This window comes from Schistocerca americana, chromosome 4 (genome assembly GCF_021461395.2).
Source record: "Schistocerca americana isolate TAMUIC-IGC-003095 chromosome 4, iqSchAmer2.1, whole genome shotgun sequence".
Taxonomy (NCBI): Eukaryota; Metazoa; Arthropoda; class Insecta; order Orthoptera; family Acrididae; genus Schistocerca; species Schistocerca americana.
In genome coordinates, this window is record NC_060122.1 from 428,076,860 (window position 1) to 428,091,419 (window position 14,560).

The 14,560-nt window shown below is 45.8% G+C and overlaps 1 protein-coding gene across 2 annotated transcripts in view; it reads right to left on the reverse strand.

Moving 5' to 3' along the window:
• LOC124612322 (mediator of RNA polymerase II transcription subunit 15-like) overlaps nucleotides 1–14,560 on the reverse strand; it is a 48,156-nt gene that overhangs the window by 19,098 nt on the left and 14,498 nt on the right. For both annotated transcript variants that reach the window (XM_047140455.1, XM_047140454.1), the window contains exon 3: nucleotides 53–104. In XM_047140455.1, coding sequence (XP_046996411.1) covers nucleotides 53–104 — 52 coding nt within the window. The remainder of the gene's footprint in view (nucleotides 1–52; nucleotides 105–14,560) is intronic.

Consider the following 14,560-nt stretch of genomic DNA (forward strand, 5'->3'; position numbering starts at 1 on the left):
ATCACACTAAAAAAGACTACAACACTTTTTAGCAACATATATTTTTACTTACAAAATTGTCCGATATGAAAAACAAATCTTGCAAGTAACTCCATATATTCAATCTGAAACAGAGTGTTGAAAAAAATTTATATTTTGTCAGTGATTCCTTCTCATTCTCTAAATAGTAAAGCACAGAATGACAAAATAAAGTTGGGGAAACTTATCTATATTACTGAACGTCTGAAAAGATACACAGTTCCAGTTGGAGGTTGCATATTTAATGACTTCTATTTTCAGCACTTCATATGATTATCACCTGAATTTAAAAATTTAAAGTGTATAATATTAAATTACAGGTTTAACAGAATAAGACAAATATTAATGTTAGAAACTGTGTATGTCTTGGGGCAGTGTAAATCAAAGCATACAAATTATCCAGACTATACCGTCTAGTATCTGAGAATGAAAGCACTCAGTTACTTCCAAAAGACTTTACACAAAATTTCAACCTTTCTGAGACTCACTCTCACTGACAATGCTGACAAAATAATCAAAGGAAATCAGTTTATTGCTCACTACACTTTCACTGTACTTCAGCATCAGGCATTATGTTTTAATTTACCACTTCTTTACTACTAACTATGTTTGTAGCACATTTTACAGATGGTATTCATGTGTCAGTTAAAATTAAGAACATCTGAAGAGCATAGTTTTCCTGTTCAGTACAAAAACAAATGTTTACAGAAACAGTAATATTTTAAGATGTGCTTAATTTTAATTAATGTTGGTGAATTCAGCAACGAGTAAGTGTAGTTGGCAATTTATCTCAGACGAAGAGGTAAGTAGTCCCATCACTGAGAGGTTAGGAGATGCAAGAGGGAGATTTTTTTCTTATTTGTCTTTCAGTGCTGACAACTCATGGACATAGTCAACTCTTACCCATCAGCTTGCTATGGTATAAATTTCAAACAGAAGTATCACAGATTCATGAATGCACATTATACAGACAGTCATCTTCAAATGCAGTAAAAATTTGTAGCAAGGAATACAAAATTGAATTATGGCTGTCGTACACAATACAATTAGTAGAAGAAAATGCCAGAAAAACATTTAGTAAACATTAGTAATTGTGTCTCATAACTGCGTAATGCAATGAAATACACTTACCTGTCATATTAATGTGACCACCTGACAAAAGCTTGAGTAACCACATTCAGCAGTGTGAATTGCTGTGAAACGTACAGGGAAAGAGCCAATGAGGTTCTGGAAGGTACCAAGAGGGATATGGAGTCTTGCCTACTACACTCCCATGGGCAGTCGTCCTGGTGCTCTTCACACACACACACACACACACACACACACACACACACACACACACACACACACTGCGAACTATGTGATGCATTACTGTTAGATGTTATTGTGCAGAGGAGAAACAAACTTTATGTCAGGGTGAACATATTCACCAAGGGTAGATGTACACTTTTGTTGATCCGATGTGGCTCCCAGAATGACAAGATCATCCAACAATGCCTCTGGGTTGTGCCTGTCTGACAGATGTTGTAGGGTGTTCGCTTTCAAATGTTTCACACTATACATGTCAACAGCCATCTGTCCAAAGGAGTATAAAATGTGATTCAGCTGAGAAGACTGTATCTCATCACTCAGTGAATGTCCAACTGCAGTACTGGTGTACAAATTCCAGACTTTATTGCCGATGAATAGCACTCAGCATGGGTGCACTGAACAATTGTTGAGGAGACACTTTTGGTCACACCAACAACATAACAATTCATAAGGCTACATAGGGGCTGCTGAGCAAAGCAACAATCGACCAGGGAACAATCGACACCAAGTGTTCCTAATGGTGATGACATAATACCAGTACTTGGAGTCTGGTGGCCAACTTACCACATTCTTATTATAGCTGTTCTGTTGGGCACTCAACCATTTTACTAAGCGATTATCCCAAGGGGCAAAACCTGGACCCAGTTGCAGGCTGCCTATCTAGTGGCTACCCAGAGGTAACAAAAATTCTGTTTTCAATGTTTCATACAAGTACTGGCAGAATTTAAAAATTTAAAATGCTGACAATCTACTCATTAAGAGATATAGTCTTATGTGAAAGGTTCCATAATTTTAAACTGTATATGTCTTCAGGAACAGTAATGTACATCCCATTAATACCCAGACAATATTCGTGCAATATTAGAAAATGAGAATATTTTGTGGCTTCCAACAAACTTTTAACATAATTTCAAACCTTTCCCACACTTTTTCTAGTTCATATGGTTGACATCATACATTTAATACATGGAAAAGTAATCAGAAGTTTGAAGCTGTTTATAACAGTAGTTCGATTCTTTAAAGAATCAGGGGGTTACTGATAAAATACTAATTTATGTAGGTTACCAAATAGTAATAAGAACGGTACATATGCAGCCCAAAGTGTCACCACTGTCAGTACTGGCTCTTTAACAAAGAAGTCTGATGGCCACTTCCAGAAGTCAAGATGGTGGTGGTGGGGGGGCTCATTTTCAATATTATTACTGACTTTCAGAGGTAGCATACAGATGCTTAAATGACATGTAAAAAAATGTTGATTAAAAAACGGTACACAGAAAGAACACTCAGACTTCAGAATTTATTTTCATACGCTCAGAAAATATATATACAGGGCTATCACAAATGATTGAAGCGATTTCATAAATTCACTGTAGCTCCATTCATTGACATATGGTCACGACACACTACAGATACATAGAAAAACTCAAAGTTTTGTTCGGCTGAAGCCGCACTTCAGGTTCCTGCCGCCAGAGCGCTCAAGAGCGCAGTGAGACAAAATGGCGACAGGAGCCGAGAAAGCGTATGTCGTGCTTGAAATGCACTCACATCAGTCAGTCATAACAGTGCAACGACACTTCAGGACGAAGTTCAACAAAGATCCACCAACAGCTAACTCCATTCGACGATGGTATGCGCAGTTTAAAGCTTCTGGATGCCTCTGTAAAGGGAAATCAACGGGTCGGCCTGCAGTGAGCGAAGAAACGGTTGAACGCGTGCGGGCAAGTTTCACGCGTAGCCCGCGGAAGTCGACAAATAAAGCAAGCAGAGAGCTAAACATACCACAGCCGACGGTTTGGAAAATCTTACGGAAAAGGCTAAAGCAGAAGCCGTACCGTTTACGAGTGCTACAAGCCCTGACACCCGATGACAAGGTCAAACGCTTTGAATTTTCGGCGCGGTTGCAACAGCTCATGGAAGAGGACGCGTTCAGTGCGAAACTTGTTTTCAGAGATGAAGCAACATTTTTTCTTAATGGTGAAGTGAACAGACACAATGTGCGAATCTGGGCAGTAGAGAATCCTCACGCATTCGTGCAGCAAATTCGCAATTCACCAAAAGTTAACGTGTTTTGTGCAATCTCACGATTTAAAGTTTACGGCCACTTTTTCTTCTGCGAAAAAAACGTTACAGGACACGTGTATCTGGACACGCTGGAAAATTGGCTCATGCCACAACTGGAGACCGACAGCGCCGACTTCATCTTTCAACAGGATGGTGCTCCACCGCACTTCCATGATGATGTTCGGCATTTCTTAAACAGGAGATTGGAAAACCGATGGATCGGTCGTGGTGGAGATCATGATCAGCAATTCATGTCATGGCCTCCACGCTCTCCCGACAACCCCATGCGATTTCTTTCTGTGGGGTCATGTGAAAGATTCAGTGTTTAAACCTCCTCTGCCATGAAATGTGCCAGAACTGCAGCTCGCATCAATGATGCTTTCGAACTAACTGATGGGGACATGCTGCACCGAGTGTGGGAGGAACTTGATTATCGGCTTGATGTCTGCCGAATCACTAAAGAGGCACATATAGAACATTTGTGAATGCCTAAAAAAACTTTTTGAGTTTTTGTATGTGTGTGCAAAGCATTGTGAAAATATCTCAAATAATAAAGTTATTGTAGAGCTGTGAAATTGCTTCAATCATTTGTAATAACCCTGTACATATTCAGTGCGGTCTCTTTGCTTCTTTGTATTTGGCTATGTTGCATGTTTATATTATGCTGATTTTTTCTTTATTCCAACAAAATGAGTTATTAGCCACAACTTTTTTTATAGCAAGAATATGCCAGGAAAACACTAAATGTGGCAACAACGAATATTATTTTAAAAATGCAGCTCACGAGGAGAGAAAAAAAGTCATTGCATCACTAAAAAGGTAATAATTCTGTTGGTTAATATGGTGTTTCAACATAGTATTACATTCTGGTGCTGATTTGACAATACTACACTTAAATCATATTTGCAACAACTCAGTGACCCAGAGTATACTTCCTCAGAGGCTAAGATATATTGAATTATTACCCAAAACTTAATCTGCAGATAGGGATAACACCTGTAATTACAGAACCGTCCATTCCTCCTCGTTCCAGAAATTTTAACTGCCCCTCTTTTTGGCTTTCATAAAAAGCTTCTCTGTACTACACATGATACAAGACCTAATACATGAAGTCCAAGAAGATCTAACCAAGAAAAATTATCCAGTCTGGTGTATTCTGTGACCCTGCCAAAGTCTTTATGTGGACAAAAAAATTTTATTTGTGAAACCAAAACTTTACGACAATGGCACCTCTCTTGCTTGGATGGAGTCTTGCGTCTACCACAGATAGTGGGTTACATTATACAACTAAACACTAGAAAATCCGGGATGGAATGTAACAATATTATGAAAAGGATAGCCGTTACTCCCCACATGGTGCGGACACTAAGTCGCGAACAAAAAGATGTCAGAAAGTTAACTTTCGGACAACAAGGCCTTTGCTGAATGCCCCCCCCCCCCCCACCCACACACACACACACACACACACACACACACACACACACACACACACAAACAAACAAACAAACGCACACAAGCGCACTCTACCAGTCTCTGGTAGCTGGAGCCAGACTGTGAGCAGCAGGGAGAGGCAACCAGGTGGGGGGTAAGGAGGCAGCAAGGGCGGGGAGGGATAGCAGGGTAAGGGTGGGGGGAGGGGCAGGAAAGTGCTGCTAGGAGCATGCAGGGATGAGGTAGGGAGTAGGGCAGCTAAGTGCAGTTGAGAGGTTACACAGATGACAGGGAAGAGGGGGGGGGGGGGGTAGAGGAAAACGAGAGAAGTAAAAAACTGGATGCATTGGTGGAGTAGAGGACTGTGTAGTGCTGGAACAGAACAGGGAAGGGGTTAGATGTGTAAGGACAATGACTAATGAAGATTGAGGTCAGGAGGATTATGGGAACATAGTATATATTGCATAGAGAGTTTCCACCCGCACAGTTCAGAAAAGCTTGTATTAGTGGCAAGGATCCAGGTGGCACAGGCTGTGAAGCAGGCATTGAAATGAAGAAAGTCATGTTGGGCGGCGTGCTCAGTAACAGGGTGGTCCAGTTATTTCTTGGTCACAGTTTGTTGGTTGCCATTCATGCGAACAGACAGCTTGTTGGTTGTCATGCCCACACAGAATGCGGCACAGTGGTTGCAGCTTAGCTTGTAGATCACGTGACTAGCTTTCACAGGTAGCCCTGCCTTTGATGGGATAGGTGATGTTTGTGACCAAACAGATTTGGCGATGGTGGTGGTGGTGGTGGTGGTGGTGGTGGTGGTGGGAGAATGTATGGGACAGGTCTTATATCTAGGTCTATTCAGGGATATGAGCCATGAGACAAGAGGTTGGGAGCAGGGGCTATGTACAGATGGTTGGCTGGTTGGTTGATTTAAAGGAAGGGGGGAAGGGACCAAACTGTGAGGTCATCAGTTCCTTGTTCCCAGTAAAATAATTACACTCGGGAAAGAACAAAAGAGATGTACAGCACAATAACAGTGGCAGAAGAACCAGAAGAAAGACAGAAGGACAATCAACACTGCTATGGACAAAGCAAGAAACGAAAACCACAGAGATAAGCAAGGAACAGGTAGAAGGGATGAAAACAAGAGAGCATATGACCATGGCTCGCCAACCATGAGAATAAAAATGAAAAGCCAGCCACTCCGCGGCACATTAAAACATCCAGCCTAAAAGCATTAGAGTGGAGAACACAAGTGGACAAAGGACATACGCAAAAACTTATATAGAATGATAAAATCCATTATCACATTTAAAATATAAAACTAAATTAGCCGATGAGGTGTTGCCAGCTAAAATTAATGGCCACAAGTCCAGTATCTGAAGAGTCCGTCACAGGGCAGCCAAAGGAGGACAGCTCACCACGATATGGGCCACTGTCAGGCGCTGCACTGACACTGAGGTGGGTCATAGGTCATCACGGCGCAGGAGGTAGCCATGGGTCACCCAAACGTGGCCAATGCGGAGCCAACAGAGTATCACAGAGTCCCTGCGAGAGGCCCATGTGGAGGGCTTCCACACATTCGTAGTCTTCTTAATAGTACACAGTTTGTTGGGCTTACTGAGGTTATGCCATTCCGTCTCCCAAAGCCGCAAAACCTTGCGGCATAGTACTGAACACAGGTCAGTTGCAGAGAAGCCAATCTCCATAAGCGGGTTCTGTGTAGCCTGTTTGGCCAGCCTGTCGGCAAGTTCGTTGCCTGGTATTCCGACATGACCTGGGGTCCACACAAACACCACTGAATGACTGGACCATTCCAGGGCATAGATAAGACTCCTGGATGGTCACTACCAAAGGATGAGATGGGTAGCACTAGTCAATAGTTTGTATGCTGGTCAAGGAGTCAGTACACAGAAGAAACGACTCCCCAGGGCATGAATGGATGTGCTCAAGAGCACGAGATATGGCCACCAGCTCAGCAGTGAAAACACTGCAGCCATCGGGCAAGGAACGCTGTTCAATATGTCCTCCATGGACATACACGAAGCTGATGCAATCATCAACCATCAAGCCATTGGTGTAAACCACTTTATGGCCTCGGTACATGTCAAGAATCGAGAGAAAGTGGCAGTGGAGAGCCGCGGGGTTAACTGAGTCCTTAGGGCCATGTGAAAGGTCCAGGCAAAGCTACATCCTAGGTGTACACCGTGAAGCTGTACATGAATGGACCTCAAGTATAGGTGGTAAAGGCAAGGACTCCAGTTCGGAAAGAAGGGATCGGACACAAACTGCAATTGGAAGAACCGCCGTGGGTGAGAAAAGGAAATGGTAATTCAGATGTGCATGAGAACTACGAATGTGTGCAGCGTAACTGGCCAGCAGTTGTGCACGCCTGACCTGCAATGGAGGGACTCCGGTCTCCACCAGGACACTGGTCACCGGAGTCATCCTAAAAGATCCTGTCACTAGGCGAACACCACAATGGTGCACTGGGTGAAGTAAATTCAATGCTGAGAGCGCCGCTGAGCCATAAACCAGACTACCATAGTCAAGGCGGGATTGTAAAAGGGCTCTGTAGAGCTGCAGCAATGTAGAGCTACCTGCACCCCAGTTGTGTTGCTCAGGCGGTGCAGGGCACTGAGGTGCTTGCTGCCAGCACTTCCACTTAAGCTAATGAAGGTGAGGAAGTCAAGTCAATTGGGCGTCAAAAACCAGACCTAAGAATCTATATGTCTCCACTACAGTGAGTGGATCATCATCAAGGTGAAGTTTTGGTTCCAGATGAACGGTATGTCACAGACAGAAGTGCTTACCGTATTTACTCGAATCGAAGCTGCACCTGAAAAATGAGACTCGAAATCAAGGAAAAAAAAAATTCCCCAATCTAAGCCGCACCTGAAATTTGAGACTCTAAATTCAAGGGGAGAGAAAAGTTTTAGGCTGCACCTCTAAATCGAAACAAAGTTGGTCCATTGTAATATAGACACAATTTAGGTCAAATGAATGACGATACAGCTACAGTAGTTTGGTTCGAGTCATAAGCTTAGCAGTTAAGCTTTACCAGGTAGCCATTGCTATGCGTCAGGCGCTCTGCCCGTATTTATACGGGTACCCTTCCTTTTTCATGTGCTTCGTCTGGTTTGAATTGATTGCTTATTTTTCTTTGATCTGATAAGTGCTGTTCTCTTTGCTGTAGATGTTTGCGTCACTCTAAGCTGAAAATTCATTGTACTGTGTCATGTATTGTTTATCGCATTCTGATAACGAGTGTTTACAGCCTGTTGCCGCTCGTGGCATGACTTGCTTTTGTGCGCGCTACCGCCACTTACAAATTTTTTTTTTTTTTTTTTTTTTTTAAAAAAGAGAGGAATCGTCTCATTAGTGAAACAACGGCAAGAGACTGCTATTTGTTGTTACTTCCACTGCTGCTTTCTTTGATAATGATCAACAAGAACCAAATAATAGACTGCGTATGATAGAAGATGTTCTGAACGAGAGTTTAGCGAAAATTTTTCTCAGTTTGAAAATCTTTGCAGGCGCCTGTTTAGTACATTACATTCTGCACAGAAATTAGAGTCATCTTAAATTTAAAAATCTAGTCAATTCATTTCTGACGATCACTGTTAGGCATAAGAATAATAGGGATATAAACATGACATGATATGTATATTCTTCCGCGTTTGCTGTTGTCTCACTCTAGTTTCATAGAGTATTAGGCAGGCAGGACGTAAATGAGATAGCAGCAAACGTGAAACAATACATGGCAAAATGTTTATATTCGTATTATTCTTATGGTGAAGAGAATACTGCATGTGATTCACGATTCATAAAAGTTCCTATTAACAACCATCTCTTCTCACAGGTAGGAAAAAATTCAGAACGTAGAGTTACCCATATTGACAAACATCCCAAACAGTCTTGCCAGTCGGATTTTTGTAGTACATTGAAATGCTGCTACATTTGAAGATGAACAATACAGAATTTGTATTTACTTCGTTGGATAATGTATGAAAATGCAGTGGTCAAAACTCGGGGCAGAGAAAAAAGCTCGTCTTCCAACTTTTTTTTTTTTTAATTTATTTACTGACACAGAGGTTTTGGCTCCAGTATTTATCTTTGTGCCTACAAAGCATGCCTTTGTGGCGCTACATATATTCAATGGCAGAAATTAGTTGTGGCGGCACCTACCAACATTTTTCAGAACTTCCGCTTGCTTTGCACTCTATTCTAAGCCGCAGGCGGTTTTTTGGATTACAAAAACCGGAAAAAAGTGCGGCTTAGATTCGAGTAAATACGGTAACACATGACTTTGCGGCCGAAAACTGGGAACTGTGGGCTAGAGCCAATGACTGCACCTTGTGAATGGCTCCCTGTAGGTGCCGCTCAGCAACACCAGAACTGGTGGAGCAGTACGAAATGCAGAAATTGTCTGCGTGCAGAGAAGGTGAGATGGACAGCCCTACAGCTGCTGCTAGACAATTAATGGCCACTAACAATAGAGATACACTCAATATAGAGCCCTGCGGGATCCCATTCTCCTGGATATGGGAGGGGGAGGACTAAGGGAGGCACCAACTTGGGCACAGAAAGTATGAAGCGACAGAAAATTTTGGATAAAAATCGGGAGCGAGCCTCTGAGACCCCACTCGTATAATGTGGCAAGGATATGATGTCGCCAGGTCGTGTCCTACACTTTTTGTAAATCAGGAAAGACTGCAACCAGGTGTAGGCATCTGGGAAATGCTTTCGGATAGCAGACTCAAGGGACACAAGGTTATCAGTGGTAGAGCGACCCTCACTGAAGCCGCCCTGACGTGGAGCCAGTAGGCCACTGGACTCCACGACCCAACCCAAATGCCGACACACCATACCGTACGTTCTAGCAGCTTACAAAGAACGTTGGTGAGGCTGATGGGCCAATAGCTATCCACATCAAGTGAGTTTTTACCGCGTTTGAGCGACGGAATGATGGTGCTCTCCGCCATTGCGATGGAATGACGCCATCGCACCAGATCCGGTTGAAGATGATGAGGACATGTCTCTTGTAGTCAGATGAGAGATGTTGAATCATCTGACTGTGGATCCGATATGGCCCAGCAGCAGTGTCAGGGCAATGTCAAGGGCACTGAGGAGCTCCCACTTTGTAAATGGGGCATTATAGGATTCACTGTGGCATGTAGTGAACAAGAGGACTTTCCCTTCCGGCTGCTGTTTGAGAGTGCGAAAGGCTGGAGGGGGGGAGGGGGGGGGGTTAATTCTCTGACACAGAGGCTCAAGCAAAGTGCTTGGCAATCACGATTGCATCGGCGGTAGATAACACGGCATTTATGTTAACACCAGGATGACCTGTTGGGGTCTGGTACCCGGAAAAATGTTTGATCCTTGCGCAGACTTGGGAAGGTGACGTGTGGCACCCAATGGTCAAGATGTATCTCTCCCGACACTTCTGCATCCATCATTTGATAAGTTGGCAAATGTGTGCACAGAGCTGTTTAAAGGCTATGAGGTGCTATAGGGAAGGGTACCGCTTTTGCCACTGTAGAGCTCCCCGATGCTCCATTGCTTCAGCGACTTCCGGCGACAACCAAGGGACTGCTTTTCGCTGGGGACACCCTAAAGAGCGAGGGATCGCGTTTTTTGCTGCAGAAACAATTGTTGTAGTCAACTGCTCAACCATCACATTGATGATCCCGTGTGGGGGAGATTCAACAGTGACAGCAGAGGTGAAAGTTTCCCAGACCGCCTTGTTTAAAGCCCATCTGGGCAGGCATCCCTATGCCTGATGCTGGGGTAGTGACAGAAAGATGGGGAAGTGGTCACTACCACATAGGTCATCATGTGCTCTCCAGTGCATAGATGGGAGAAGTCCTGGGCTGCAAATTGAGAAATCAATGGCCGAGTAACCACCATGAGCCACACTGAAATGTGTGGCGGCCCCGGTAAAGAGGCAGAGTTGCGACAGTGAAGTTTCAACATCTTTGCCTCGGCCAGTAAGCACAGTGCCACTCCACAAGGGGTTATGGGCATTAAAATCTCCTAAAAGTTGGAAGGTTTATGGAGTTGATCAATCAGTGCAGCTAAGACATTCAAGGGCACTGCATCATCTGCAGGAAGATACAAGAGGGGTTTGAAGGGGCCCACGTTCACTACAGACTGAGTTTAAGACATAAACGCAAACTCCACGACACTCGATTATAGTCACTACGGTTCCTGTAATATCCTTTATAGCAATGGATGGCAGGGGTCCGCACTGCCTGGAACCAGGTTTCCTGGAGGGCAACGCAAAAAACAGTTGTAAAGCTTAACAGTTGCTGTATCTCAGCCAGGTGGTGGAAAAAACCGCCGCTATTCCACTGGAGGGTGACGTCATCGTAAGACTGGGAAGGCATGGAACATTCAATGAGGTTTACGCCTCAGGGTCCCCTGCTGCCACCGAATTATTGGCTAAGCAGTCTATATCCATTGTGTATGAAGGTCCGGCGAGATCTAGGTCCTCAGCGGACGCCAGAATCTCCACCTCATCCACAGATGCAGAGCTTGTAGGGAGTGGTGGTGTGGGTGCCACCACAATTCCCTTGGTCTAGAGGTCTTTTTGGATTTCTCTCACTGCTCCGTGGGTTTCCCTGGCTGGGAAGACTTCACTGATTCAGTCTCCGGGATTGAGGATGAGCGTGAAGCCCTATGACCAGCTGCTTGTGGGCTCTTCAGCCACTGGCGGGTGTCATCTTTCCCACTAGCAGAAACCTGGGAAGGTACTGACCCAAGGGACCCCTTCCTAGCAAAAGGAGCCGAAGAAGACTTACGCTTCTCTGGCGCAGAAGTGGAGACTGATGTCCCAGATGGTTGAGAGGGGGGGGGGGGGGTGTAGTTCCCAAAGTAGGTAGTGCAGGAGCAACAGGGATGGAAGTGCGGAAGTGCCCCCACCATCAAGGGGACAGGTGTAGTTTTCCAGCTCTGAGAGGTGACGGGGGCTGGCAGAGCTGATTGGGCTAGAACTGTTGTAGCAGCGGCGTAAGGTGATGTCATACCTACAGGATGTAGGCACTCAAATTTCCTCTTAGCCTCAGTGTAGGTCAGTTGGTCCAGGGTCTTTTGCTCCATGATTTTCCTTTCTTTGTGAAGAATCCTGCAGTCAGGCGAGCAATGCGAATGGTGGTCTCCACAAATGGGAAGTGGGGCACATGTAGTATTGGGATGTGATGGGCGTCCACAATCTTGACATGCAACGCTGGAAGTACAGTGAGAAGAGACATGGCAGAACCTCCAGCATTTAAAGCACCACACTAGGGGAGGGATATAGGGCTTTACATCACTGCGGTAGACCATCACCTTGATCTTCTCAGGTTATGTATCACCCTCGAAAGCCAAGATGAAGGCACCGGTGACAACCTGATTATCCCTCGGACCCCAGTGGACATGCCGAACGAAATGTACACCTCGCCACTCTAAACTGGTGTGCAGCTCATCATCAGACTGCAAAAGAAGGTTCCTGTGAAATATGATACCTTGGACCAAATTTAAGCTCTTATGGGGCATGATAGTTACAGAAACATCCCCCAGCTTGTCACAAGCGAGTCACCCCCATGACTGGGCATAGGATGCTGTTTTGATCAAGACTGACACAGATCTCATTTTGGACAAGCTCTCCACCTCCTCAAACTTGTCCTCTAAATGCTCAACAAAAAACTGAGGCCTCACAGTCATGAAAGATTCCCCATCAGCTCTCTAACATACAACGTACTGTGGCGAATAAGAGCCGCTGCTGTCCTTAGCCTGACGTTCCTCCCATGATGTGGCCAGGGAGGGGAACGATTTGGGGTCTTACTTCTGTGTGTTGAACTGAGCCCGTAAATGCTTAGACTCTACTCTTGTTTGACCACCGGCAAGAGATGATGTACTACACTTCACCGTGTGTCATTTGCCCTGATGCCACCCACTCTGATCAGGGGCCCTCCCCATGGGTGCCACCCAGCCACAGCAAAGGCCACCTGGCATCAACTCCTTGGCATATGTGAGGACTTAATGGCGCAGGCATCAGCAGAGCAATCCCTGTTTGGTTGGTTGGTTTGGGGGGAGTAAAGGGACCAGACTGCTATGGTCATCGGTCCCTGTTTCCAAAGACAAAGAACACCCACAGAGAATAAAAACGAGGAACAGAAGAGATCACAGACGATACAAAACAAGAGAAACTGAGACAAGGACAAGACAAAACGAACTAAAACCACACAGAGTGTGACGGTGGTTGGCCGACCATAGAAATAAAAAAGGAAAAGCCAACCACTTAGAAACACATTTTAAAAAAATCAGTTGAAAATCATAGGCCAAAGGCCAGAATCAACACAAAACAATAAAATAAAACAGAAACACTCAGATTAAATGATAAAATCCCCCTGCCCGAATAAAACGTAAAACTAAGTCAGCCAAAGTGGAGTCGTCTGTTAAAAGGGCAGGGAGCGTACCAGGCAGTGCAAATGTCTGCCTGACCACAGCTAAAAGGGGGCAGGCCAACAGAATGTGGGCCACTGTCAAAGCTGCCCCACAGCGACACAGAGGAGGGTCCTCCCGGCGCAGTAAATAACTGTGTGTTAGCCGGGAGTGGCCAATGCGGAGCCGACAAAGGACGACGGAGTCCCTGCGGTTGGCTCACAGGGATGACCGCCACACAGTCGTCGTCTCCTTAATGGCACAGAGTTTATTGGGTGTAATCCAATCGCGCCATTCAGCGTCCCAAAGCGCAAAAACTTTTCGGCGGAGGACTGCCCGCAGATCAGTCTCTGGGAGGCCAACATCCAGAGATGGTTTACACGTGGCCTCTTTCGCCAGGCGGTCAACATGTTCATTGCCCGGGATACCGACATGACCGGGGATCCACACAAAGACCACAGAGCGGCCGCAACGCGCAAGAGTATGCAGGGACTCGTGGATAGCCATCACCAGACGAGAACGAGGAAAACACTGGTCGAGAGCTCGTAAACCGCTCAGGGAATCGCTACAGATCACGAAGGACTCACCTGAGCAGGAGCGGATATACTCTAGGGCTCGAAAGATGGCGACTAGCTCAGCAGTGTAAACGCTGCAGCCAGCCGCCGAGGACCGTTGTTAGGAATGGTCCCCTAGAGTTAGCGCATACCCGACACGACCAGCAACCATCAAACCGTCGGTGTAAACAATTCCAGAGCCCTGATACGTGGCAAGGATGGAATAAAAGCGGCGGCGGAAGGCCTCTGGAGGGACCGAGTCCTTCGAGCCCTGTGCCAAGTCGAGCCGAAGGCAAGGGCGAGGAACACACCACGGGGGTGTACGCAGAGGCGCCTGGAAAGGAGGTGGAACAGGGAAAAACCCAAGCCCGCAGAGAAGCTCCTTGACACGTACAGCGATCGGACAACCCGACCGGGGCCGACGGTCCGGCAGATGGACGACCGACTGCGGGAACAGGACACGGTAATTTGGATGCCCGGGCAAACTAAAAACATGGGCAGCATAAGCAGCCAGTAATTGTTGGCGTCGTACCCGCAGTGGAGGTACACCGGCCTCCACTAGTACGCTGTCCACAGGGCTGGTGCGGAAAGCACCAGTGGCAAGGCATATCCCGCTGTGGAGAATTGGGTCCAGCACCCGTAACGCAGATGGGGATGCTGAGCCATAAGCCAGGCTCCCATAATCCAGACGGGACTGGATTAACGCCTGGTAGAGCCGCAACAGGGTAGAGCGGTCGGCACCCCAGCGGGTGTGGCTCGAGCATCTC